Genomic DNA, 26,636 nt, shown 5'->3' with positions numbered 1-26,636 from the left:
TCTCCACATTGTCTTTTCGACAATTTGGTTACTGCCTAAATGGCGCCACCATGTGGCCAGATTGTGCCATGTGGCCACATGCCCAAGACTGGTGATCTCTAAAATCACCGCCCCAATTAAAAATTTTAATTTAAAGGGATTCTCACATTATACTAAGTTGAACACAAGGTAAGGCTTTATGAATTATATGTAGCATGCAATTTCAAATTCACATAATTTGTACCTATAAGAAAGATGAGTACACCAGGAGAGACTTGAGCTGAATTTCTTTGAAGAAGAGCTGTATAGACAATGTGAATCAAGAGGGTCCATCTTCCTTCTTTTCACTTTTGTTGGGGTACTTGTGCCAGACAAGAAAACCCCTCGTTAGAGCCGGTGACATATCCAGGAATGGTTATATTTGCTGGACATTGACTGTGGCCAGTCTCCATGCTAAGCTCTTCATGCATTTATTTAATTATGTACCTACTTATTTAACAGTTATTTCTTGTGCTCCTACCATTTGGCAAGCACTTAGGATATAGGGGTGAATGAGCAGGAGCTCCTTGCTCCTAAATAATCCATTGGCCTCACAACAACCCTGTTCATCTTTGCTTTTCATATTGGGAAACTGAGGCACAGAACAACTTGCCCTATGGCTTGACCTGTGTCAGTGATTTGGAGATGCCTCTGTCAACCATGGTCCCCAGCAGAGGCCATCTCTGGGGGGATGGATCATGTGGCCAGGAAGGACCAAACATGTGAGGAGGGCCACCTGGCATGTCAGGATATCTCCACACACCTCCCTCATCTGTGGATTTCTCACTCACTTGCTCACTCAACAGGGATCAATCAGTGCTGTACACAGAGCTCTTGAAGAGACATAAATGAATAACCCTTCGGGGCTACTGAGGGGGAACCTGAAGTTTGAAGTCCCCTTAAAGATGATCCAGCTTGCCCTCTAGCCCAGCACAGCACCCTCTGCAGGGGGCTTCTGTTTTGGCTTGTATACTTTCAGTGACAGGGAGCTCAGCCCTCATAAAGCAGCTGGTAATACAAGTCAAGCTTCCTTTTATATTTAAAGAAAAATACGAATTTTAGAAATAGCACGTCATTTTCTGTCTTAAATATAGCCTGTTGGGGTTTTAATTTAGATTCCATTGGATCAATAGGTCAGTTTGGGAGGAACTGGCATCTTAACAATATTGAATCTTCTGATCCACGAACAAAGACCCTTTTCCAATTTACTTAGGTCTGCTTGAAGTTTTCTCAGCAATGTTTTATAGTTTTCAGTGCACAGGTCATGTGTACCTTTTGTTAGCTTTATTTGCAAGTTTGAAGAATTTTTAAAATTTTTAATTGTATTATTTCTTAATTTCAATTTCAGTGTTTTAAAATTTTTCATTTATTTTGTTTTTTATTGTTTTTCAAATTCCAATTACAATGGTCCTTTTTGAGTCTATGGAAATGCAACTGATTTTTGTTTAATTGATCTTCTATACTGCAACCTTGTTAAACTCACTTATTTCTAGTAGTTTTTGGTAGATCCCATGGAAATTTCTACATAGATGATTATATCATCTGTAAATGAAGAGAATTTTACTTCTTTTCCAGTCTGGATGCCTTGTATTTCTTTATCTTGAGTTATTATTCTGATTAGAACCTCTAATGCAATGTTGAATATAAGCAAGGTCTAGAAGGGTCCTGGGCATAGAAACTTCTGTCCCCATGGAGTTGGGGTACAGCACCCTCCCCATTCATGGGTGTGTTTACCAACCTGGAAGCCCTCTGAACTCCAGATGAGTGAGATTTTATGGAGGCTTCCTCATGTAGATATGTCCAATTATTAACTCCATTTCCAGGCCCTCTCTTGTCCCTGGATAATGGGGGTCAAACCAAAAATGCCAAGCTTCTAATCATGGCTTGGTCTTTCTGTGACCAGCCCCATCCAGGAGACATCCAGTATTACTTCATCAGAACAAAAGATGATTCTAGTGCTCTCACTGCCTAGGGGTTTACAAGGGTTTAAGAACTCTGTGCCAAGAACAGGATTGAAAACCAAATATATGTTTTTTATTATAAACCACTATATCACACCTTGAATTGGGCAAGGATCTCTTAGCTGTAACACCAAAAGCCCAAGTGATAAAAGAAAAAAAACGATAAATTGGACTTCATCAAAATAAAAAACTTTTGTGCTTCAGAAGACTTCATTAGTAAAGTGAAAAGGTAAACCATAGATTGGGTGAAAGTATTTACAACTTACTTATCTGAGAAGGAACATGTGTCCAGAATGCATAAAGAACTCAAACTTGGTAATAAGAGACCCAATTTAAAAAATGGGTCATTTGAATAGACATTTCACCAAAGAAATAATATTTGAATAGACATTTCACCAAAGAAAAAATGTAATGTTTACAGTAAGTCATTGGGATAAAAATCATACCATAAGGAATATAGTCAATACTATTGTAATAACTTTGTATGGTGACACATGGTAACTCCACTTATTGTGGTGAGCATTTCTTAAAGCACATGATTGTTGAATCACTATGCTGTACACATGAAAATTAATGTAATATTGTATGTCTACTAAATTTCAATTAAAAAACATTTTAAGAGGATGCTACTATCATAAGTCATTAGGGAAATGCAGATTAAAACCACAATGAAATACTACTTCTCACTAACTGGGATGGCTACACATGGAGATAGACAATAACAACTGTTGGTGAAAATATGCAGAAATGAAAACTTTCATACTTTGCTGGTGTTATTTTAAAATGCCGCAGCCACTTTGAAAAAAGTTTGGAAATTTCTTCAAAAATTAAACTTAGATTTACTATATCACCCAACAACCCCACTCCTAAGCATCTACTTCCCAAACAAAAACATGTTCTCCCAAAGATTATATGTGAATGGTCACAGCAGAATTATTTACAATGCATAAAAGTCTAAACAGCTAAAATGTCCAACAACTGGTTAGTCATTTAACAGACATGGTGTACCCATACAATGGAATATTTTTTAGCTGTAAAAAGTAATGAAGGCAAGGGATCAGGAGGCTCAAGAGAGTGGAGCAGGAAAGCAAGACAGAAACCTCCTCCCACACACACACCAAGGAAGCAACTACAGCAAATACAGCTAACCCTGAAAATGACCTGAAGACTGAAGAACAGACCACCTACACCTGGGAGAGAAGAGAAGCCCACACAGAGAAGGGTAAAGGGGCAGAGATGTGGTTGAGCAGGACCCAAGCCCTTCCCACATCCCAGCCTACAGGTGGGAGGAAGAGGAGCACAGCGGGGAGGGCATAGGTGTCCAGGAAATTTGTGCACCTGGCCCTGGAGATCTGCTCTGGGAACATGAGTTTACATTGTACTGAGTTCTGGTGATTAGTAGGACTGGACACCAGAGACAGTTGGGACCCTCTGGGAGACTGAGACACCAGCCACCTGTAGAGGACAGGCATGCTCTGCTACTCCTCCTGAGTTTCAACACAGAGGCAGCAGTTTGGGAGACTTACCAGCAGCGGGAGTGGAGCCAGGGTGGCAAGGGTTGGACAGACCTCTCTCTGCAGGAGAAAGGGCAGGTGGATGATACATACTCACCCTTCCCTCAGCCCAACAGGTCGGGCATTCTCGGGAGCCCCAGGTGCTCCATCCCCCTCAATGGTGGCTCAGCCTCAAGGTGCTTCCCAGCATACCCACCCCCACCCACTCAGCCCAGTGGCATCAGACTTTTCTGCCTGGGAGGCAGAGAGGCTTTCCCATCTTTCTCAGCCTTGTCTCAGCACAATTAGATGCCTGCAGGAGGCAGCTCAGAGTGCTCCTTCTTCCTGGCAGGCAGCCCAGCCCATTGCTGCCATCACTGCAGGGCAAGCAGAAGGCAGCCTCCACCACAAAGATCCCAGAAGTACCACTGCTCTGGTCACAAAGGGCGGGCTGAGGCAGACTGCCTTCCACAGCAGATAGACCACTGCCATCAGACAGATGGAAAGGCAGTCCTGCCCACAGCCCACCAACAGCTGCTGGGGCTCCACCACAAGAGAGAAACAGGCAAGGGAAGGTAAACAGTCCTGAGCTCCTGGGCACCACAGGACACCTTCATGAAGCCATTATTCTCTAGACCAGGAAGTGCAGCAGATCTGCCTAATACAAAGGGAGAATCACAGAGTCTGACAAAATGAAGAGGCAGAGGAATGTGTTCCAAACAAAACTACAGGGAAAGACACCAAAAAGGGGGCTAAGTGAAATGGAGATCATCAATCATCTTGATAAAAAGTTCAAAGAAATAGTCATAAATATGCTCACTAACCTGTGGGAAAGTATTGAAGATCTCAGGGAGGACTTCAACAAAGAGATAGATTTGAAAAAGAGCTACCCAGAGCTGAAGAATACAGCAACTGAATGAAATACACAAGGGAGGGAATGAATTATTATCTACTTCATCCCTGCAAGTAGAGGAGACAATCAGGGAGATGGAAATTAGAGAACAGGAACACAATGAAGCTGAGGAACAGAGAAAAAGAATCTTCAAGAATGAAAGAATGGTAAGTGAGCTGTGTGGCAACTTCAAACAAAACAGCATTCACATAATAGGGGTACCGGAAGAGAGGAGAGAGAGACAAAGGGATCAAAAGTTATCTTTGAAGAAATAATTGTTGAGAACTTCCCCAGTTTGGGGAAGGAAACAGACACCCAGGTCATGAAAGCACAGAGAGCCCCCAACAAAAGGAATACCAGGAGGACAACACTAAAGCATAATAAAAATGACAAGGATCAAGAATAAGTAGAGAGTATTGAAAGCAGACAGAGAGAGAAAAAAGATTACTTCTAAGGGAAACCCCATCAGGCTATCAGGAGAAACTTTACCTGCAAGAAGGGAGAGGCATGAAATATACAAAGTATTGAAACAGAAGGACCTTCAACCAAGAACCCTCTGCCAAGCAAGATTATCATTCAAATTTGAAGGAGAGATTAAACATTTACAAAATAAACAAAGGCTGAAGGAATTCAGAACCACAAAACCAGCATTACAGGATATCATAAAGGAACTTCTGTAGATGGAAATGTTCCTAAGCCTAAATAGTTTTAGCAGTGAAAATAAATCCACAATAATGATAGTAGACCAATGCTACTTGAAGCCATTAACTTTTGAGTGTTTTGCCATGCTACATTAGGTTTCCAGAATATATATGCAAGAATGAAAAGTAATATATACAAGACATTCAACAGCTTATTTCAAAGTAAATATAGCAAGTCTTTTATTTAGCAACTTTCTGATCTAGAGCCAAGGCCTTTTCATGGAGAATATTACCCATTTCATTTGTCAGTTTTTTTAAAGGAGAATGAGTGCTTTAAGACACTTAGAAGTTTTTTTTACCACTTTCCTCTATCCTTTACAGTCATTCTATTACAACTTAACTGAACATTTTATCAGGCAGTTTATTTATTTTATCAAGTCTTTCCAAAGTATTCAACTTAGATTTCATAAAAAGAAACCTTTCTTTTTGTGAATATATTGCTTCAATGTACATGTTTTTTAGTAGATTGCAGGATAAAAATACCAAGTATAATTTAAATGAACGGCTATATCATGAGCATAAGTTCAGCTGACGAAAGCAGAAGAACAAAGGTATCCTAGGGAAAAGTCTACTAGCTAGTCATGTTCTTTAAAGTTATAGATACCAGTGAACAAATTTATAAAAAGAATGGAACCCTGTTATTTAGCAATAAATAACAAAAGGTTCTATAAAAAAAAAAGGTAGTAGACCAATCACTTATCAAGCAAGTACTACTATAAAGCTACAGTACTCAAAATAGATGGTCCTGGTGAAAGAACAGACCCATAGATCAGTGGGTCAGAATAGGGAGCCCAGATATAAACCCACACATATATGGTCAATCAATACATGATAAAGGAGCCATGGATATGCAAGGTTGAAAAGACTGCCTCTTCAATTACTGGTGTTAGGAAAACTGGACAGTGATATGCAAGAGAATAAAACTGGATCACTGTCTAACTCCATACACAAAAGTAAACTAGAAATGAGTTAAAAGACCTAAATGTAAGACATGAAGAAAACATAGGCAAAACTCTCTTAAACATAAGCATGAGCAATTTTTTCCCGGACACATCTCCGTGTGCATGGGAAACAAAATAAAAAATGAACAATTGGGACTACATCAAGCTAAAAAGCTTCTGTATGGGTAGCAAAGGACACCATAAGCAGAATAAAAAGCCAGCCTACAGTATAGAATATGTAAGGGGTTAACACCCAAAATATACAAAGAACTCACAAGCCTCAACAACAACAACAAAATAACCCGATTAAAAAATGGGTAGAGGACCTGAACAGGCATTTCTCCAAGGAAGAAATACAGATGGCCAACAGACACATGAAAAGATGCTCCACACCACTAATCATCAGGGAAATGCAAATCAAAACCACAGTGAGATATCACCTCACACCAGTTAGAATGGCCACTATGGAAAAGACAAGAAATAACAAATATTAATAAGGATGTGGAAAAAAGGGAAAACTCTACACTGTTGGTGGGAACATCAGTTGGTGCAGCCACTGTGGAAAGCAGTATGGAGAGTTCTCAAAGAACTAAACATAGAAATATGATACCCCAATAATTCCACTTCTAGTAATTTGCTGGAAGAAAATGCAAGCTATAATTCAAAAAGATACATGCACCCCTATTATTTATAATAGATAAGTTATGCAAGTAGCCAAGGTGCCCATCAATAGATGAATGGATAAAAAAGATGGTGGTACATATACATAATGGAATATTATACAGCCATGAAAAAAGAAACCCTGTCATTTGTGACAACATGGATGGGCCTAGAAGGTATTATGCTAAGTGATATAAGCCTGGTGGAGAAAGACAAATACTATATGATTTAATTTATTTGAGACATATAAAAACAAAACAAAATGAACAAGATAGTAGACTCATAGACACTGGGAAGTGACTTGTGGTTACCATGGGGGAGGGGTTGGGGTGGGGGAAAGGGTCAGGGCATAAAGGGGCACAAAGATTCTCAATCATAATGTAAGCTGGTCATAGGGATGGTAGTACAGCATGGGAAATATAGCCAGTGATTCTGTAACATCTTCCTATGTTGAGAGATAATAACTGCACTAGTGGGGGTGAGGATTTAATAATATGGGCAACTGGTGAACCAGTGTTGTATACTTGAAACCAAAATAAGATCACATATCAGTGATACCTCAATTAAAAAATATGATAAAGATTGCTTTGGCTATTCCATGTCTCTATATTCTGATTCTGTAAACCTTGTCTAGAATTCTTATTTTCCAGGAAGGGGAGGAGGAGACAAGAAAGGGTACCTGGACAGTAAGATTGTACAGAAGAGAAGCCGGTTGGGGCAGTGACTCCGCTCTGGCATCCGGCCCCTCTAGCTGCTTCCCTTCTGGGGTCCTCCCGCCCCCTGGACCTTCAGGTGGCAGTGCTACCCCGCAGAATGTGGGGGGCAGGTGTTATGAGGGGATCTCCGCTGGGTTATGCGCACCTGTGGACGCAGGGTGCCGACCCTGAAGCTCCGGCCTCCAGTGGGCGCTGCTGAGCCCAGAGCGGTTCTCAGGCTCCGGGCCCGCGTCCCGCGCCGGCCGGCCGAGCTGCGGGTGCGCGGCTGGGAGCGCGTCTCCCTCGCGCCCCTCTGAGCGCGGCCAGCGGGCCCCGAAGCGCCGTGGGTGCGCGCGCCCTTACCCCGCTCACGCGTTCCAGCGGCGCGTCACAAGCGGCACGTGCCGCCCGCGTACGCGCCTTGCTCCGGGCGCCGTCGGCACTAACGGAAACCTCTCCGAGGCACTGACTCCTTGTCAAGAACCCGAGCGAGCACGACCGCTCCTCATGGGGAGTTACCTGAGCAGAGACCGCTCACAGCCGCCGTCTCCGGCTGTGCTGGACGCGGCCCCCCCGGAGAGGCCCGAGCGCGTCCGGCCCCCGCACCCCACCTGCCAGGGTCACTCGGCGGCCCCCGACCTAGTCCTGGCTCGCAGGCTGTCCTACGAGGACCTTGTGGATTCCCCCCAGCGGCGCTGGTACCGCCAGTGGCTTGTCACAGACTATCGGGGGCAATATCCCAGCCAGCAGGCCGGCTGTTTCCCCTCGGGGGTCTTCTCCCCGGGGCCCCAGAGGTGCCATCAGAAGCCAGTGCTGCCCGCCTGCAGCTCCAGGATGTTCTGCACCTCAGTGAGCCCGAAGATGGCATCTGCCAGGGGCAAACTGACGTGCCCTTCAGGATCTGGTCACCTCCCAGCCCCGTGTGTAAAGGGGACCCTGATGAGGGCCCTCGAAGAGGGAGGTGAGCCGCGGGCCAAGGAAGACCAGGACCGGGCCGCCATCGACAGCAGGGAAGAGCTGGCCAAGCGGAAGGAAGGGCGCCCGACCCCGGGGCGGCAGGACGCCCAGAGGAGTGGCTCCGCGTTCAGGCGCCTCATGGTCAACGGAGCCCTCTCTTCCTTCGTACCCAGGCCCGGGCCTCTGAAGATGGACTTAGGTTCCAAGAACTCAGAAGAGGGCCTGACTAAGAAATCCCAGACCCGCTTTTTGAGCTGGTGCAGCCAACGGAATGCCATTGCCAGTCCCTACAGCTCTGCCGGAGGTTTCCCACTCCCGCAGAGGGGCGCGCCCCGAGGCCAGGCCTCATCCTCTCCTAACGTGTCCTCCAAGAGCGCCCCCGAGGAGGGCCTACAGCCAAGCGCTCCGGCTTCCCTGGAACCGCAGACGACCATCAAGCACGACAAAGCTACAAAAGCCACTTCAGGGCAGAAACAAAGCTTGAGGAATTGCTCACCCCCATCGTACACTTCTAGGCCCCAGAAGCGCAAGATTTCTCTGCTGCGCTGCAGGAGAAATGACCCACTGGATCTGCCCCTACACCCTTGGACAGGTTATCGAGTCACTGCTGAGGACCTTGACTTAGAAAAGAGAGCTGTGATCCAGGGGATCAACAAGGTCTTCGAAGGGTAAGGCGGGCCATGTCACTCTGCGTCTCTCTGCCCGCCTGGGTGCCCATCCCTACCCCGCGGCAGGACTTTCCTGCGCCAGCCCCCAGCACTAACTCACAGCGCAGGAGCTTCCGGGAGGGGCAGCACTCTCCGGGGCCCGGTTGCCTTCCTGTAGTCCGCCGGAGGGGCGCCTCTGTGGGCTGTTTGTCTTGGATCTATTGGCCTGGCTGTAAAAAAAATCGGCTCCCTTTTCCTGGTCCTCCAGGGTCTGCTCACCAGGCCTTTGCAGGTCCTTGGATGAGCATTGTAGGAGTTCATGAGTCCAGCTTTGCCCTGAGAGGGCCCAGGGTGCCCCAAGTGGGTCAGCTTTCTCCCCTTTCTGCCAGGTGGGCCCCTCCACGCTGGCTGATGGGAGCTTGTTAGGCTGGCCCACCCCAGTGCTCAGGATCCTTGCAACAGAAGAGGGAAGCTTTGGACTAGTTTTCCTCCAGGCAGGAGCGGGCAGGGCGTCCACTACTGCTATAGTTGCCTCTTCGCACCTTCCCCGTTTGCTTAATTAGGCCCTGGCCTGTTTGGCTGAGAATCTGTATATTCTTTGTATAAACATTTGGTAAATGAACAGTCATATATGTCACATATATATAGTCATACATTTATATATGTCATAGTATCACTTAAAGTCATGTATATAATATGTATAATATAATTTGTAAATTATATGTGTATGTTCATAGATAATGTAATACATGTACTATATAACAATACATAGCACACATATATAATATATATGTATAAATGTAATTAGTATATAATTATATATTGAAATATATACCTGTATATATTACATGTATACATACACAGACATGTAATATGTATACTAATGCACATCACATAGGTATATATACATATGAATTATGTATAGAATATCTAATAGTATGTGTTGCATTACATGTAACATATATTTTGAATATATGGATGACTTTTTGTTAATTTCCTGGATGTTAACTGTGTCTTTGCTCTTTGCATCCATAGTGGAGGAAGCAGTGAACTGTATGAGTGGCCAGACTTAACTGTGTCAGTTTTTCTGTGGCTCAGCTGTTGGGAAAATGGGTTGAGTTTTATGACTCTGGATGCTGATGCCTGATTTCTGGTTTGAGTCTGTGGGATGGCCACTCTTCTGCTTCTCCCCTGCCCACCTGACCTCACTGTGGGCTAGATCATGCTTGGTGTATGTTAGGAAATGACTCATGACAACGTTAGCCTTTAAAAAAGTTTTTTAATTTGATGTAATTTTAGACTTATAGGAAAGCTGCAAAGATAGTAGAGGGAATTTCTATGCAGTCTTCATAGAGCTTCTTCCATGTTCATATTTCACAAAACATTGGTTGAAACCAGAAAACATTCATACAATGCTGTTTCCTAAACCTCTGACTTTAAATGGATTTCCCCTGTTTTTCAGTAAAGTTGTCTATCTGTTCCAGTAGCAATCTAGAACTACACATTGCATTTCATGTCATTTCTCCTCCATTACCTCCAGACTGTGACTATTTCTGTCTTACATAAGGTATGTGTGACCTTGATGTGTCTGAAGAGTAATGGATATTTTGTAGAATTTCCCTTATTTGGACTTGTCTGCTGTTTCCTTGAGTACACTGAGATCATGGATTTTTGAGAAGAACCCCACAGAGGCAAGTCACCCTTCTCAGCACATTGTCTCAAGGGCACATAATCAGACATAGGAGATGTTAACTGTTACCACGGGGTCAAGGTGGTGTCTGCCAGGGTTCTCCACTGTGTAGTTATGATTTTCCCTTATGAAAAATATTTGGGGGGTTGTGATGCTACACAGAAATCCTATTCATCCTTAAATGACCACTGCTGATTTTAGCATCATCAGTGAATTTTGCCTCCGGCAATTATTATAGTGGTGTTCTAATGGTGATTTTCTACTTTTCTGTTGCTCCTGCATTTAATCAAGTCTTCTCTAAGAGTTTGACTGATTGACTGAATGAATCATTTGTATCTGTTTGAACTCATCAATATTTATTTTATTCCTTGTTTCCTCATCAAAAATTTATTTGGCAGAGCTAGCTGAAGGGGACAAAGAGGCACAAAATCTCAACCATAATATAATTAGTCACAGGGATGAAAGTACAGCATAGAGAATATAGTCAGCAGTTCTGTAACATCTTTCTTTGTTGACAGGTGATAACTACAGTAGTTGGGGTGAGGATTTAATAATATATAACTGTTGAATCACTATGTTATATACTGGAAACCAATATACTATTGTATATAAACTATACTTTAATAAAGTTAATATATAATATTAGTAAACTAATGCATATCAATATTAAAAATCAATTTGGCATATTTGTGTAGGTCTGTCTCTGGTTGTCATATTTCTGTAGGTTCTGTATTCTTGTCTATTAGTCTATGTGTCTTTCCTTCCTCGAGTACCACATTGTTTTATGATTGTAGCTATCTGGTATGATTTAACATTGAGTGATTCCTACCACTACATTGTTCTTTTAAAAATGATTTTGAGGGGGCGGAGCCAGGATGGCGGCATGAGTAGAGCAGTGGAACTCTTCTACCAAAATCACATAGAATTATGAAAATATAACAAACACAACTCTTCCTAAAATAGAGACCATAGGACACAGGACAACATCCAGACCACATCCACACCTGCGAGAACCCAGCATGCCACAAAGGGGGAGAGGAAGGCCACAAACAAACAAGAAGGAAAGCTCTCCCAGCTGTCACTCGTACCAGCTCTGCAAACTCTCTCTATCACCATGAAAAGGCAAAACTACAGGCAGACAAAGATCACAGAGACAACACCTGAGAAGGAGACAGACCTAACCAGTCCTCCTGAAAAAGAATTCAAAATAAAAATCATGGACATGCTGACAGAGATGCAGAGAAAAATGCAAGAGCAATGGGATGAAGTCCGGAGGGAGATCACAGATGTCAGGAAGGAGATCACAGAAGTGAAACAATCCCTGGAAGGATTTGTAAGCAGAATGGATAAGATGCAAGAGGCCATTGAAGGAATAGAAACCAGAGAACAGGAACGTATAGAAGCTGACATAGAGAGAGATAAAAGAATCTCCAGGAATGAAACAACACTAAGAGAACTATGTGACCAATCCAAAAGGAATAATAATCGTATTATAGGGGTACCAGAAGAAGAAGAAAGAGGAAAAGGGATAGAAAGTCTCTTTGAAGAAATAATTGCTGAAAACTTCCCCAAACTGGGGGAGGAAATAATCGAACAGACCACGGAAATACACAGAACCCCCAACAGAAAGGATCCAAGAAGGACAACACCAAGACACATAATAATTAAAATGGCAAGGATCAAGGACAAGGAAAGAGTTTTAAAGGCAGCTAGAGAGAAAAACGTCACCTATAAAGGAAAACCCATCAGGCTAACATCAGACTTCTCGACAGAAACCCTACAGGCCAGAAGAGAATGGCATGATATATTTAATGCAATGAAACAGAAGGGCCTTGAACCAAGGATACTGTATCCAGCACAACTATCATTTAAATATGAAGGAGGGATTAAACAATTCCCAGACAAGCAAAAGCTGAGGGAATTTGCTTCCCACAAACCACCTCTACAGGGCATCTTACAGGGACTGCTCTAGATGGGAGCACTCCTAAAAAGAGCACAGAACAAAACATACAACATACGAAGAATGGAGGAGGAGGAATAAGAAGGGAGAGAAGAAAAGAATCTCCAGACAGTGTATATAACAGCTCAATAAGCAAGCTAAGTTAGGCAGTAAGATACTAAAGAAGCTAACCTTGAACCTTTGGTAACCACGAATCTAAAGCCTGTAATGGCAAAAAGTACATATCTCTCAATAGTCACCCTAAATGTAAATGGACTGAATGCACCAATCAAAAGACACAGAGTAATAGAATGGATAAAAAAGCAAGACCCATCTATATGCTGCTTACAAGAAACTCACCTCAAACCCAAAGACAAGCACAGACAAAAAGTCAAAGGATGGAAAAACATATTTCAGGCAAACAACAGTGAGAAGAAAGCAGGGGTTGCAGTACTAATATCAGACAAAATAGACTTCAAAACAAAGAAACAAGAGACAAAGAAGGACACTACATAATGATAAAGGGCTCAGTCCAAAAAGAGGATATAACCATTCTAAATATATATGCACCCAACACAGAAGCACCAGCATTTGTGAAACAAATACTAACAGAACTAAAGAGGGAAATAGACTGCAATGCATTCATCTTAGGAGACTTCAACACACCACTCACTCCAAAGGATAGATCCACCGGGCAGAAAATAAGTAAGGACACACAGGCATTGAACAATACACTAGAACAGATGGAGCTAACAGACATCTATAGAACTCTACATCCAAAAGCAACAGGATATACATTCTTCTCAAGTGCACATGGAACATTCTCCAGAATAGACCACGTACTAGCTCACAAAAAGAGCCTCAGTAAATTCCAAAATATTGAAAATCTACCAACCAATTTTTCAGACCACAAAGGTATAAAACTAGAAATAAATTCTACAAAGAAAACAAAAAAGCTCACAAACACATGGATGCTTAACAACATGCTCCTAAATAATCAATGGATCAATGAACAAAGCAAAATAAAGATCAAGGAATATATAGAAACAAATGACAACAACAACACAAAGCCCCAACTTCTGTGGGATGCAGCGAAAGCAGTCTTAAGAGGAAAGTATATAGCAATCCAGGCACACCTGAAGAAGGAAGAACAATCCCAAATGAATAGTCTAATGTCACAATTATCGAAACTGGAAAAAGAAGAACAAATGAGGCCTAAAGTCAGCAGAAGGAGGGACATAACAAAGATCAGAGAAGAAATAAACAAAATTGAGAAGAATAAAACAATAGCAAAAATCAATGAAACCAAGAGTTGGTTCTTTGAGAAAATAAACAAAATAGATGAGCGTCTAGCCAATCTTATTAAGAGAAAAAGAGAATCAACACAAATCAACATAATCAGAAATGAGAATGGAAAAATCACGACAGACTCCACAGAAATACAAAGAATTATTAAAGACTACTATGAAAACCTATATGCCAACAAGCTGGAAAACCTGGATACAAAATCAACACACAGAAATCTGTAGCTTTCCTATACACTAACAACGAATCAATAGAAAGAGAAATCAGGAAAACAATTCCATTCACCATTGCATCAAAAAGAATAAAATACCTAGGAATAAACCTAACCAAGGAAGTGAAAGACTTATACTCTGAAAACTACAAGTCACTCTTAAGAGAAATTAAAGGGGACACTAATAAATGGAAACTCATCCCATGCTCATGGCTAGGAAGAATTAATATCGTCAAAATGGCCATCCTGCCGAAAGCAATATACAAATTTGATGCAATCCCTCTCAAATTACCAGCAACATTCTTCAATGAATTGGAACAAATAATTCAAAAATTCATATGGAAACACCAAAGACCCCGAATAGCCAAAGCAATCCTGAAAAAGAAGAATAAAGTAGGGGGGATCTCACTCCCCAACTTCAAGCTCTACTACAAAGCCATAGTAATCAAGACAATTTGGTACTGGCACAAGAACAGAGCCACAGACCAGTGGAACAGATTAGAGACCCCAGAAATTAACCCAAACATATATGGTCAATTAATATTTGATAAAGGAGCCATGGACATACAATGGCAAAATGACAGTCTCTTCAACAGATGGTGCTGGCAAAACTGGACAGCTACATGTAGGAGAATGAAACTGGACCATTGTCTAACCCCATATACAAAGGTAAACTCAAAATGGATCAAAGACCTGAATGTAAGTCACGAAACCATTAAACTCTTGGAAAAAAACATAGGCAAAAACCTCTTAGACATAAACATGAGTGATCTCTTCTTGAACATATCTCCCCGGGCAAGGAAAACAACAGCAAAAATGAGCAAGTGGGACTACATTAAGCTGAAAAGCTTCTGTACAGCGAAAGACACCATCAATAGAACAAAAAGGAACCCTACAGTATGGGAGAATATATTTGAAAATGACAGATCTGATAAAGGCTTGACGTCCAGAATATATAAAGAGCTCACACGCCTCAACAAACAAAAAACAAATAACCCAATTAAAAAATGGGCAGAGGAACTGAACAGACAGTTCTCCAAAAAAGAAATACAGATGGCCAAGAGACACATGAAAAGATGCTCCACATCGCTAATTATCAGAGAAATGCAAATTAAAACTACAATGAGGTATCACCTCACACCAGTAAGGATAGCTGCCATCCAAAAGACAAACAACAACAAATGTTGGCGAGGCTGTGGAGAAAGGGGAACCCTCCTACACTGCTGGTGGGAATGTAAATTAGTTCAACCATTGTGGAAAGCAGTATGGAGGTGCATCAAAATGCTCAAAACAGACCTACCATTTGACCCAGGAATTCCACTCCTAGGAATTTACCCTAAGAACGCAGCAATCAAGTTTGAGAAAGACAGATGCACTCCTATGTTTATCGCAGCACTATTTACAATAGCCAAGAATTGGAAGCAACCTAAATGTCCATCTGTAGATGAATGGATAAAGAAGATGTGGTACATATACACAATGGAATACTACTCAGCCATAAGAAGTGGAAAAATCCAACCATTTGCAGCAACATGGATGGAGCTGGAGAGTATTATGCTCAGTGAAATAAGCCAAGCGGAGAAAGAGAAATACCAAATGATTTCACTCATCTGAGGAGTATAGGAACAAAGGAAAAACTGAAGGAACAAAACAGCAGCAGAATTACAGAACCCAAAAATGGACTAACAGAAGATCAAGGCCTAGCTTGGATACCCAGAAAATGAACTAAGATACGATATGAGGAGGAGCTTCCGGCATCAGCACTCTCTGGAGGACTCGTGCCGGGGGATGATCATCAAAAAAGCCTCCACAGGGATCCGGACGATGCTGCGGTTGTGGCTGCATCCAGCCCACCGTCTCCTGGACTTGCCATAAGAAGGAGGAGGGAGATGTCTAGGCTGGCATGTGCATACAGTGAGACAACGAATTTGACTGGATCTGTACTGTTGGAACTCAACCAGGAGTTGGGAGGGGTGCAAGTTGTAGCACCCCAAAATCTCATGACTATAGACTATCTATGGTTAAAAGAACATATGGGATGTGAACAGATCCCAGAAATGGGCTGCTTTAATTTGTCTGATGGTTCAAGTACAGTTGGAAAATATCCATCATATCATAGATAAATTTTCACAAATGCCTAGGGTGCCTAAATGGTTTTCTTGGCTTCACTGGAGATGGCTGGTAATTATAGATTTACTTTGTTTATGTCACCATATTCCTATTATGTTAATATGTGTGTGCAAATTAGTTAGTAGTTTAAAACCTATACATACTTAAGGTACAATACAAGAAGATATGTCAAAGAAATAAAAAAAAAAAAAAAACCTATATGCCAACAAGCTGGAAAACCTAGAAGAAATGGACAACTTCCTAGAAAAATACAACCTCCCAAGAGTGACCAAAGAAGAAACACAAAAGTTAAACAAACCAATTACGAGCAAAGAAATTGAAACGGTAATCAAAAAACTACCCAAGAACAAAACCCCGGGGCCAGACGGATTTACCTCGGAATTTTATCAGACACACAGAGAAGACATAATACCCAATTCTCCTTAACGTGTTCCAAAAAATAGAAGAGGAGGGAATACTCCCAAACTCATTCTATGAAGCCAACATCACCCTAATATCAAAACCAGGCAAAGACTCCACCAAAAAAGAAAATTACAGACCAATATCCCTGATGAATGTAGATGCAAAAATACTCAATAAAATATTAGCAAACAGAATTCAACAGTATATCAAAAGGATCATACACCATGACCAAGTGGGGTTCATCCCAGGGATGCAAGGATGGTACAACATTCGAAAATCCATCAACATCATCCACCACATCAACAAAAAGAAAGACAAAAACCACATGATCATCTCCATAGATGCTGGAAAAGCATTTGACAAAATTCAACATCCATTCATGATAAAAACTCTCAGCAAAATGGGAATAGAGGGCAAGTATCTCAACATAAAAAGGCCATATATGATAAACCCACAGCCAGCATTATACTGAACAGCGAGAAGCTGAAAGCATTTCCTCTGAGACTGGGAAGCAGACAGGGATGCCCACTCTCCCCACTGTTATTTAACATAGTACTGGAGGTCCTAGCCATGGCAATCAGACAAAACAAAGAAATACAAGGAATCCAGATCGGTAAAGAAGAAGTCGAACTGTCACTATTTGCAGATGACATGATACTGTACATAAAAAACCCTAAAGACTCCACCCCAAAACTACTAGAACTGATATTGGAATACAGCAAAGTTGCAGGATACAAAATTAACACAGAAATCTGTAGCTTTCCTATACACTCACAATGAACCAACAGAAAGAGAAATCAGGAAAACAATTCCATTCACAATTGCATCAAAAAGAATAAAATACCTAGGAATGAACCTAACCAAAGAAGTGAAAGACTTATACTCTGAAAACTACAAGTCACTCTTAAGAGAAATTAAAGGGGACACTAACAAATGGAAACTCATCCCCTGCTCATGGCTAGGAAGAATTAATATCGTCAAAATGGCCATCCTGCCTAAAGCAATATACAGATTTGATGCAATACCTATCAAATTACCAGCAACATTCTTCAATGAGTTGGAACAAATAATTCAAAAATTCATATGGAAACAACGAAGACCCTGAATAGCCAAAGCAATCCTGAGAAAGAAGAATAAAGTAAGGAGGATCTCACTCCCCAACTTCAAGCTCTACTACAAGCCATAGTAATCAAGACAATTTGGTACTGGCACAAGAACAGATCCACAGACCAGTGGAACAGATTAGAGACTCCAGACATTAACCCAAACATATATGGTCAATTAATATTTGATAAAGGAGCCATGGACATACAATGGCAAAATGACAGTCTCTTCAACAGATGGTGCTGGCAAAACTGGACAGCTACATGTAGGAGAATGAAACTGGATCTTTGTGTAACCCCATATACAAAGGTAAACTCAAAATGGATCAAAGACCTGAATGTAAGTCATGAAACCATTAAACTCTTGGAAAAAAACATAGGCAAAAACCTCTTAGACATAGACATGAGTGACCTCTTCTAGAACGTATCTCCCCAGGCAAGGAAAACAACAGCAAAAATGAGCAAGTGGGACTACATTAAGCTGAAAAGCTTCTGTACAGCGAAAGACACCATCAATAGAACAAAAATGAACCCTACAGTATGGGAGAATATATTTGAAAATGACAGATCCGATAAAGGCTTGACATCCAGAATATATAAAGAGCTCACACACCTCAACAAACAAAAAACAAATAACTCAATTAAAAATGGGCAGAGGAACTGAACAGACAGTTCTCTAAAAAAGAAATACAGATGGGCAACAGACACATGAAAAGATGCTCCACATCACTAATTATCAGAGAAATGCAAATTAAAACTACAATGAGGTATCACCTCACACCAGTAAGGGTAGCTGCCATCCAAAAGACAAACAACAACAAATGTTGGCGAGGCTGTGGAGAAAGGGGAACCCTCCTACACTGCTGGTGGGAATGTAAATTAGTTCAACCATTGTGGAAAGCAGTATGGAGGTTCATCAAAATGCTCAAAACAGACCTACCATTTGACCCAGGAATTTCACTCCTAGGAATTTACCCTAAGAACGCAGCAATCAAGTTTGAGAAAGACAGATGCACCCCTATGTTTATTGAAGCACTATTTACAATAGCCAAGAATTGGACGCAACCTAAATGTCCATCAGTAGATGAATGGGTAAAGAAGATGTGGTACATATACACAATGGAATACTACTCAGCCATAAGAAGAGGAAAAATCCTGCCACTTGCAGCAACATGGATGGAGCTGGAGGGTATTATGCTCAGTGAAATAAGCCAAGCGGAGAAAGAGATATACCAAATCATTTCACTCTTCTGAGGAGTATAAGAGCAAAGGAAAAACTGAAGGAACAAAACAGCAGCAGAATTACATAACCCAAAAATGGACTAACAGGTACCAAAGGGAAAGGAACTGGGGAGGATGGGTGGGCAGAGGGGGTAAAGGGGGTGAAGAAGGGGTGTATTAAGATTAGCATGCATGGGGGGGAGGGAGAAAGGGGAGGGTGGGCTGTACAACACAGAGAGGACAAGTTGTGATTGTACATTTTGCTATGCTGATGGACAGTGACCGTAATGTGGTTTTTAGGGGGGACCTGATATAGGGGAGAGCATAGTGAACATAGTATTCTTCATGTAAGTGTAGATTAAAGATTAAAAAAAAAAGAAGGAAAGAAAAGGGGGATTACTCCTTGATAGGATAAAAGAATTGGTAAATCAAAGATTAATGCATGCATTAAATATCCTTAATGTTGATCACTTAAAGGGTGTCAGATGATCAGCTGTGGGGGTACTCTTTTCTGATAATATTCCTTTCTCTTAATAAAAAAAAAATGCAGTTCCTGTGTGCTGACCTCCAATGAGTTCTACACAGTGGTATAGAGGGCATGTCAAAGTGTGGGCAAAGGGTCTGTTTGTTTCTATGCAGAAGATCAAGGCCTAGCTTGGATACCCAGAAAATGAACTAAGATACGATATGAGGAGGAGCTTCCGTCATCAGCACTCTCTGGAGGACTCGTGCCGGGGGATGATCATCAAAAAGCCTCCACAGGGATCTGGACGATGCTGCGGTTGTGGCTGTGTCCACCCCACCATTTCCTGGACTTGCCACTGGAATGAGGAGGGAGATGTCTAGGCTGGCATGTGCATACAGTGAGACAACGAATTTGACCGGATCTGTACTGTTGGAACTCAATCAGGAGTTGGGAGGGGTGCAAGTTGTAGCACTCCAAAATCTTATGACTATAGACTATCTACTGTTAAAAGAATATATGGGATGTGAACAGATCCCAGAAATGGGTTGCTTTAATTTGTCTGATTTCTCTCAGACTGTTCAAGTACAGTTGGACAATATCCATCATATCATAGACTAATTTTCACAAATGCCTAGGGTGCCTAAATGGTTTTCTTGGCTTCACTGGAGATGGCTGGCAATTATAGATTTGCTTTGTTTATGTCATCGTATTCCTATTATGTTAATATGTGTGCGCAAGTTAGTAGTTTAAAACCTATACATACTTAAGGTACTCTATAAGAAGATATGTCAAAGAAATAATCCTCCCATGTTTTTTTCCATATGCTACCTCTATAGCTTTTCTTCTTCCTTCCTAATTACAACCCTTAAATAGAATTCGTGCCTCATATCGAATTTACTGAGTATCATAATTACTCCAGGTGGTAAAGATACCTCGAGACAAGTGCTGGGCATAGAAGCCACAGGGCATAAATCTGCAAAGAAGTAAAAGGCTAACCTTTTCAAACAATATGGCTTCTCTCTCACTTACCAACTTTACATTTCCCTGTATGGCCCCGGAAGATGACTGGTTAGCCAGAGACGGCTAAGATTCCTCAAGGGAGGAACAACCTAAGACAGGCACAGTCGCAGGGGGGCCATCAGGTGAGAAATTGGGGAACAACAGTGGTGAAGCTTAGAACCTCACCCCCACTGTATTGAGAGAAAGCTTCTGCATCCATGGATGTTTTACTGCCCTTGTCTAGCTCGGATTAGCACATAATCTACAGGCACACACCTGATCATCTACACTTGCTCTCTTACAACACTAACCTATGTTTTCTACCTTTATCTTGCATCTACCTACCACTTCAGCAGTTTATTGAAAATAATAATAATAATAATAATAAAGGGAGAAATGTCGGATCCACATATAAATCAAGTATAAAAATCAAACGAATATTCATACTTGACCTGATTGTTTATAGTTCATAATGTGTGATCAAAACCGAAAGTTTCTGTGATGAATGCCCTTGTCCTGTTCATCAGGTAAGAACTTATTCACTATGTAAGAATTCGTTCACCATATAAGAACTTGTTCGTTATGCTTCAGAAGATTGACTAACGAGAATTAGGCTTGAGATGGATTAATGATTGTGCATTGAGCATTGACCCCCCTATACAGAATTTTATTGTTGTTAACAACCATTTGATCAATAAATATGAGAGATGCCCTCTCAAAAAAAAAAAACGATTTTGAGTATTCTAGGGGTTTTCCCACAAAAAACTTAGAATTGGTTTGTCTAGGTCTATGAAAACTCTTGCTTAGATTTTGGTAAGAATTGTGTTAAGCACATAGATGAATTTAGGGAGAACTGGTATCCTTTTTTATTGAGATTTTCAGTCCTTGAACATGGTATGTCTCTCAAAGAATCTAGGTCTTCTTTGATTTATTTCACTTGAATTTGTAATTTTATCAGACAGATTCTGTACACATTTTATTAGATTTTTGTCTAAATATTTCCCTTTCTCTGTGCAATTTTAAGTGGTATTGTGGCTTTGGCTTTGGTTTCTACCTGCTCACTGTCAGTACATAGAAAAGCATTTTTGTGTTTTTATCTTGTATCCTGAGAGCAGATCAAACTCACTATCCATTTTAGGAAGTTTTACTGATCTAAAAGATTTTCTGGGATTTTTCTACATAGACAATCATGTGACCTGGGAATGGAGAGAGTTTCACCTTTATTCCTTTCCAACCAATACCTCTTTTATTTGCCTTATTACAGTGACTAGAGCTTCTCATGTTGAATAAGAATGGGGGTGAATATTCTTGCCTTCTTCCTATTAGAGGAAAAACATCTTTTTACTATTAATTATGTTGTTGGCTGTATTTTTTTTCGTAAGATTTTCTTTATACGATTGAGGATGATCATCTCTGTTCTTAGTGTAATAGATTAAAAAAAGTCAGAATGGTTGTTGAATCTTGTTAAATTCTTTTTCTGTGCCAAATGGCCTGATATGTGATTTTTCTTCTTTTGTCAGTTTGGTGGGTTACATTGATTGATTTTAGAATATTAAACCAGACTTGTATTGTCTGTTTCAATTTCATTGCTGCTTTTGCCTTTATTAATTCTTTCCTTCTGCTCGCTTGGTATTTATTTTGCTCTGTTTCTAGTTTGTCGAAGTAGGAACCTAGATTGAGTTCTACTGAGTTCTTCAATGTTTTCTAATGTAAGCATTTATTGCTATAAATACGTCTCAGCACTCTGAGATGCATCTCACAAATTTCGATATATTACACTCTCATTTTCATTTAAATCTATGAATACTTTCTTCCTGTGGGACTTCCTCTTTAACTCATGAATTTTTAGAAGTATTGAGTCTAATTTCCAAGTATTTGGAGATTTTTTGTTGCCTTTCCATAATTGATTTCTAATTTTACTCTAGTCTGGTCAGAGAATGTACTCTTTATGATTTCAATTCTCTCAAGCTTGTTAAAGTTTGTTTTATGACCCAGGACAAGAGCTATCTTGGTATATATTGCATGATTTCTGAAGCAGAATGTGTATTCTGAGGTTGTTGGAGTGTTCTATAAATGTGAAATTCTTTTTGTTGATAGTATTGTTCAATTCTTCTTTGTTGATTTTCTGACTGTTATCAATTGAGGAATGGGGATTGAGGTCCCCATCTGCACTTGTAGATTGCCTATTTCTTTTAGCTCTTTCAAAGTTTGCTTCATGTATTTTGAAGCTTTATTGTTTGGTACGTATAAATTTAAGGATTGCTGGATCTTTTTGGTGGATTGATCCTTTTATTGCTACGTAATGTCCGTCTTTGTTCCTAGCAACTTTCATTGCTCTGAAGTGTACTTTATTTGATATTAATTTGTCAATTTTAAAAAAGAATGTTCATAGATAATAATATAGCTAGGTCTGCCAATCTGTCTTTTAATTTGTGTATTCAGATTGCATTTAAAGTAATTATTGATACACTAGGGAATACTTCTGTTATTTGTTTGCTGTTCCTTCTATTTCTTATTCTTCTGTTTCTTTTTCCTTCCATCCTGTGGGCTACTTGAACATTCTTTTAGGGTACTGTTTTGATCTATTTTTAATGTTCTTCAGCATATCACTTTTTGTGTAGTTTTCTTAGTAGTTGCTCCATGTATAACCATACATATATGTAACATCACAGTGTACTGGTGTTGAGATCTTATCACTTCAAGTGAAATGTACAAACTTTACTTCCCTTTGCCTTCTCCACTTTTTAAGTATAATTGTCTTAAGTGTTTCTACTATATACATTGAACACGACATCAGATGGTGTAATAACTTTTGTTTAACTATAAAATATAATTAAACAGATTCATGAGGGAAGGATTGTCTATTTACTTCTGTTTTTACCCATTCTGTTGTTATTTCTTTTCAAAAGTTCTTAATCTCCCTCTGTTACTATTCCTTTCTGCTTGGAGAGCTTTCTTTAGTGAGTATTAAAGGGTAGGGCTGCTGGCAAAAAAATTCTCTCAGTTTTCCTTTGTATGAGAATATCATTATTTCCCTTCTATTCTTTAAGGATAGTATGTGAGATTGAGGACTGGCAGCTCGTACCACTTGAAAGACGCTATACCACTTCTTTTGGTCTTCATTGTTTTAAATGAGAAATCTGCTATCATTCCAATTGTCTTTCTTTCTGTGCAATATCTTGCTTCTCTCTGGCTGTATACAATTGTTTTCTTGTTAGTTCTGAGAAGTTTAATGATTGATTTTCATAAGTTTAATTATGCTGTGTCTTGGTATGGAATTTTTTTGTTATTGCTTTGGGATTTGCTGAAATTCCCAAATCTGCAGGTTTATAGCTTTTGCCAACCTTGGGACATTTTCAGCCATAAGTTCTTCCTGTGCTTATTTAGTTCCACACTTTGTTCTTTCTTTCTGGGCCTGTAATGATATGAATACTGCACCTTCTGTTACAGACCCTCAAGTCTCTGAGGATTTGTCTTTTTAAAAAATCTATGTTCACTCTATTCTAATTGAAGTTCATTGATTCTATTCTCTGTCATCTTCACTTTCTACTGATTCCAGATAGCAACTTAAAAATTGTAGTTAATTGTATTTTTCAGTTATATCATTTTCACTTGGTTCTTCCCCCCTGAAAGGAAAGGAGCGACACACAGCAGCAATTCACCAGAGAATTCTGCTTTATCAGGGAAAGGTGCTGGGTTATATAGGAAGGGGCATGAGCTGATTGAGGTGTCACTTCTATGGGGCTGGTGGCTATTGGCTAGGTGCTGGGAGTCGGAGGGGGGAGAGAGGTGATTGGTCTTCAGGTAGTGCCGTCGGGAACCGAGGACCTGGAAGAGAAGCCGGAAGTTCACCATCTTACTGGTGGGGGCCCTTCATTCCCCCCTTTCTCCTCTATGGGGTTGTGGACGTTGTTTTTCTCTCTGACTGCTTCCTGCTGAACAGGGGCGGAAAACGGAGTGAGCGCTTGAGGATTGGGGGGAAAGGGTTGATAGGACTCTTCACAGTAAGGATGGATAGATATGGACTTCTTCAGGTTGGAAATCAATGAAGGTTCCCTGTAACCATAGGTCGAGGATTTGTTGATTCTAATGGTGGTGCCAGGAGGATATGGGTGCCAGAAGCCAGGCGTCTGTGGCCATTGTTTCTAGGAACAATTTCTAGTGGAGAGAGGGGTCCATCTCAGCGTGTGGTGAGGAGGTTACATGAGGGTGAGGGATCTTCGGTGGCTGGAAGCTGATAGTTCCTGAGTAAAAGCTGGTTGAAAATTTGATTAGAGATTTTTCCTACTTGGGATTTGATGAACTTTATTATACAGGGTAAGAAGAGACAGGCAAGAAGAATGATTATTATGGGGCCTGCAATGGGCCAGAGCCAGGTGAGGAAGGGGTTTGTTAGTATTGACGAGAATTGGTTGGAATTGGAAGCAGAGTGGAGACTGGAGGCAAGGTCAGTGAGTTTGGTAATGTCAGTTTCTACAATGCTGGATTCGTTGATGTAATAGCAGCACTCTTCCCAGAGGAAGACGCAGGTGCCGCCCTTCTCAGCTGTAAGCAGATCTAAGGCCCGCCGGTTTTGAAGGGTGACCTTAGCTAGCGAAGTGACCTGTCTTTGGAGAGAGGCCAGGGAATAGGCAGTGGATGTCAGGGCTCTCTCAAGATTGGCGTTGAGATCTCTAATTGCCCATAGAGAGTGACCCTAGGCTCCCCCAGAAAATCCTGCCTCAATGGCTGTGGTGGTCAAAGAGATACCGACCATGATGGGAAGGAAAGCAGCCCTTTTTGTGCATGAGTGCAAGGGAGGTTGGAGCTCAAGGAATTCTGGCATGCTGTAAAGTGTAAGCTGTGGGATTAGGGTGACGAGAATGCAGGGTGTGCTGAAGTTGGGAGGCAGTGAAGTGCGCTGGAGGGGAGTGGAGTCGGGCCTACACAGTGGTGGATGGTGAGATTATCTGCGTATTCTGGTTCCCATAGGGGTATGTCTGCCAGGAGGCAGAGGGGTTTTCCTTCTGCATGGAAGGAGTAGTTGGAAATATTAAGGGGCATGGCGGCCAGCAGTGGGCGCTGTAGTGATGCGCACAAGAAACAATTGGCGGTGTTAAGGGTGTGGTTGAGAAAGATAGTGGTGTCCTCAATGAGCTGTAACCAAGAGTAGGAGAAATTGGAAGAGGGGCGGGGATAAGAAGATGAAGAGGCGCCATCAAGAGTTTGGATAATGACTCTTTCGGAATGTCTGATATCTGATGCAACTTGAGAGATCTGGGAGTGAGAGGGAACATACTTTCGAGAGATATGAAGGGTACTGTGGTGGATCGAGGACCCCCGTAGTAACCTGAGGCTGTGACTCTGGCAGCTCATTGAGAGTCCCAGGGATCTGGGATTGATAAGGAGAATGAGCCGTTGGGATATTTCATGAAACGGTTGGAGGAGTAATACTGTGGGTACCGGGAGTTACCCATGTAGTGAATGGCACAAGACCAGTAGGAACATCTCCCATAGGTGTCTGGCCATCGCCTGCAATAGGCTTGTTTTTGATCATAGAGGAAGCAGAGGTAGGGAGAATAAGGGCAGCTGCTAGTGAACACTTTGGTGGAGGGAGGAAAGTGGAGGTATAAAGGCTCAGAGCAGCTTTTCAGAGGGCAGTCTGATGTGGCAATGAGGGCAGTAACTTTTGTTTGATGCTGTGTGTAAGTCTGTCTGACTTTGAATCATCATACAAAGGAGGCTGGGGTGGCGGGGAAGACAATAGGAATGAGGAAAAAAAGCGAGAGAGCAGTAAAGGAGGAAAAAGTTATGATTCGGGTATGGATGGCAAAGGGGGTGAATGGGATTTTGGAGGAAAGAGGACAGTAAGGTCAGGAGTCTGGAGGGAGGGAGAGTCTGTAAACTTTTGTAGGTCAAGAGATCTTTTAGGTGATGTGGGGACAGAATGGTAAGGGGCGCCCTGAATGTTAGTTTATGAGCTTCCTTCTGCAAGAGCTGTCCAGCGGCTAATGCCCGTAGGTAGGGGGCCCATCGCCGAACTGTGGGGTCTAATTGCTTGGAGAGATAAGCTACTGGGGCAAAGGATGGGCCATAATATTGGCCTAGGACTCCTAGATCTTGACTGAACTTCTCATGAATGTATAATGAGAAGGGCTTCGACAAATCAGGAAGATGGAGAGCTGGGGCTTCCACAAGGGCTTGACGGAGCTTAATGAAGGAGTGT

The 26,636-nt window shown here is 41.4% G+C and overlaps 1 protein-coding gene across 1 annotated transcript in view; it reads left to right on the top strand.

The window, feature by feature from the left end:
* The first annotated feature begins 3,781 nt into the window (after positions 1 to 3,781).
* LOC118969047 (nuclear envelope pore membrane protein POM 121-like) overlaps positions 3,782 to 26,636 on the top strand; it is a 53,016-nt gene continuing 30,161 nt past the window's right edge. Inside the window, exons 1-2 of the mRNA XM_073221450.1 lie at positions 3,782 to 4,047; positions 7,556 to 8,986. Of these exons, the coding sequence (XP_073077551.1) occupies positions 3,782 to 4,047; positions 7,556 to 8,986 (1,697 nt within the window). The remainder of the gene's footprint in view (positions 4,048 to 7,555; positions 8,987 to 26,636) is intronic.

This window comes from Manis javanica, chromosome 14, assembly GCF_040802235.1.
Source record: "Manis javanica isolate MJ-LG chromosome 14, MJ_LKY, whole genome shotgun sequence".
Lineage (NCBI taxonomy): Eukaryota > Metazoa > Chordata > Mammalia > Pholidota > Manidae > Manis > Manis javanica.
This window is presented reverse-complemented; position numbering and strand designations above follow the sequence as displayed.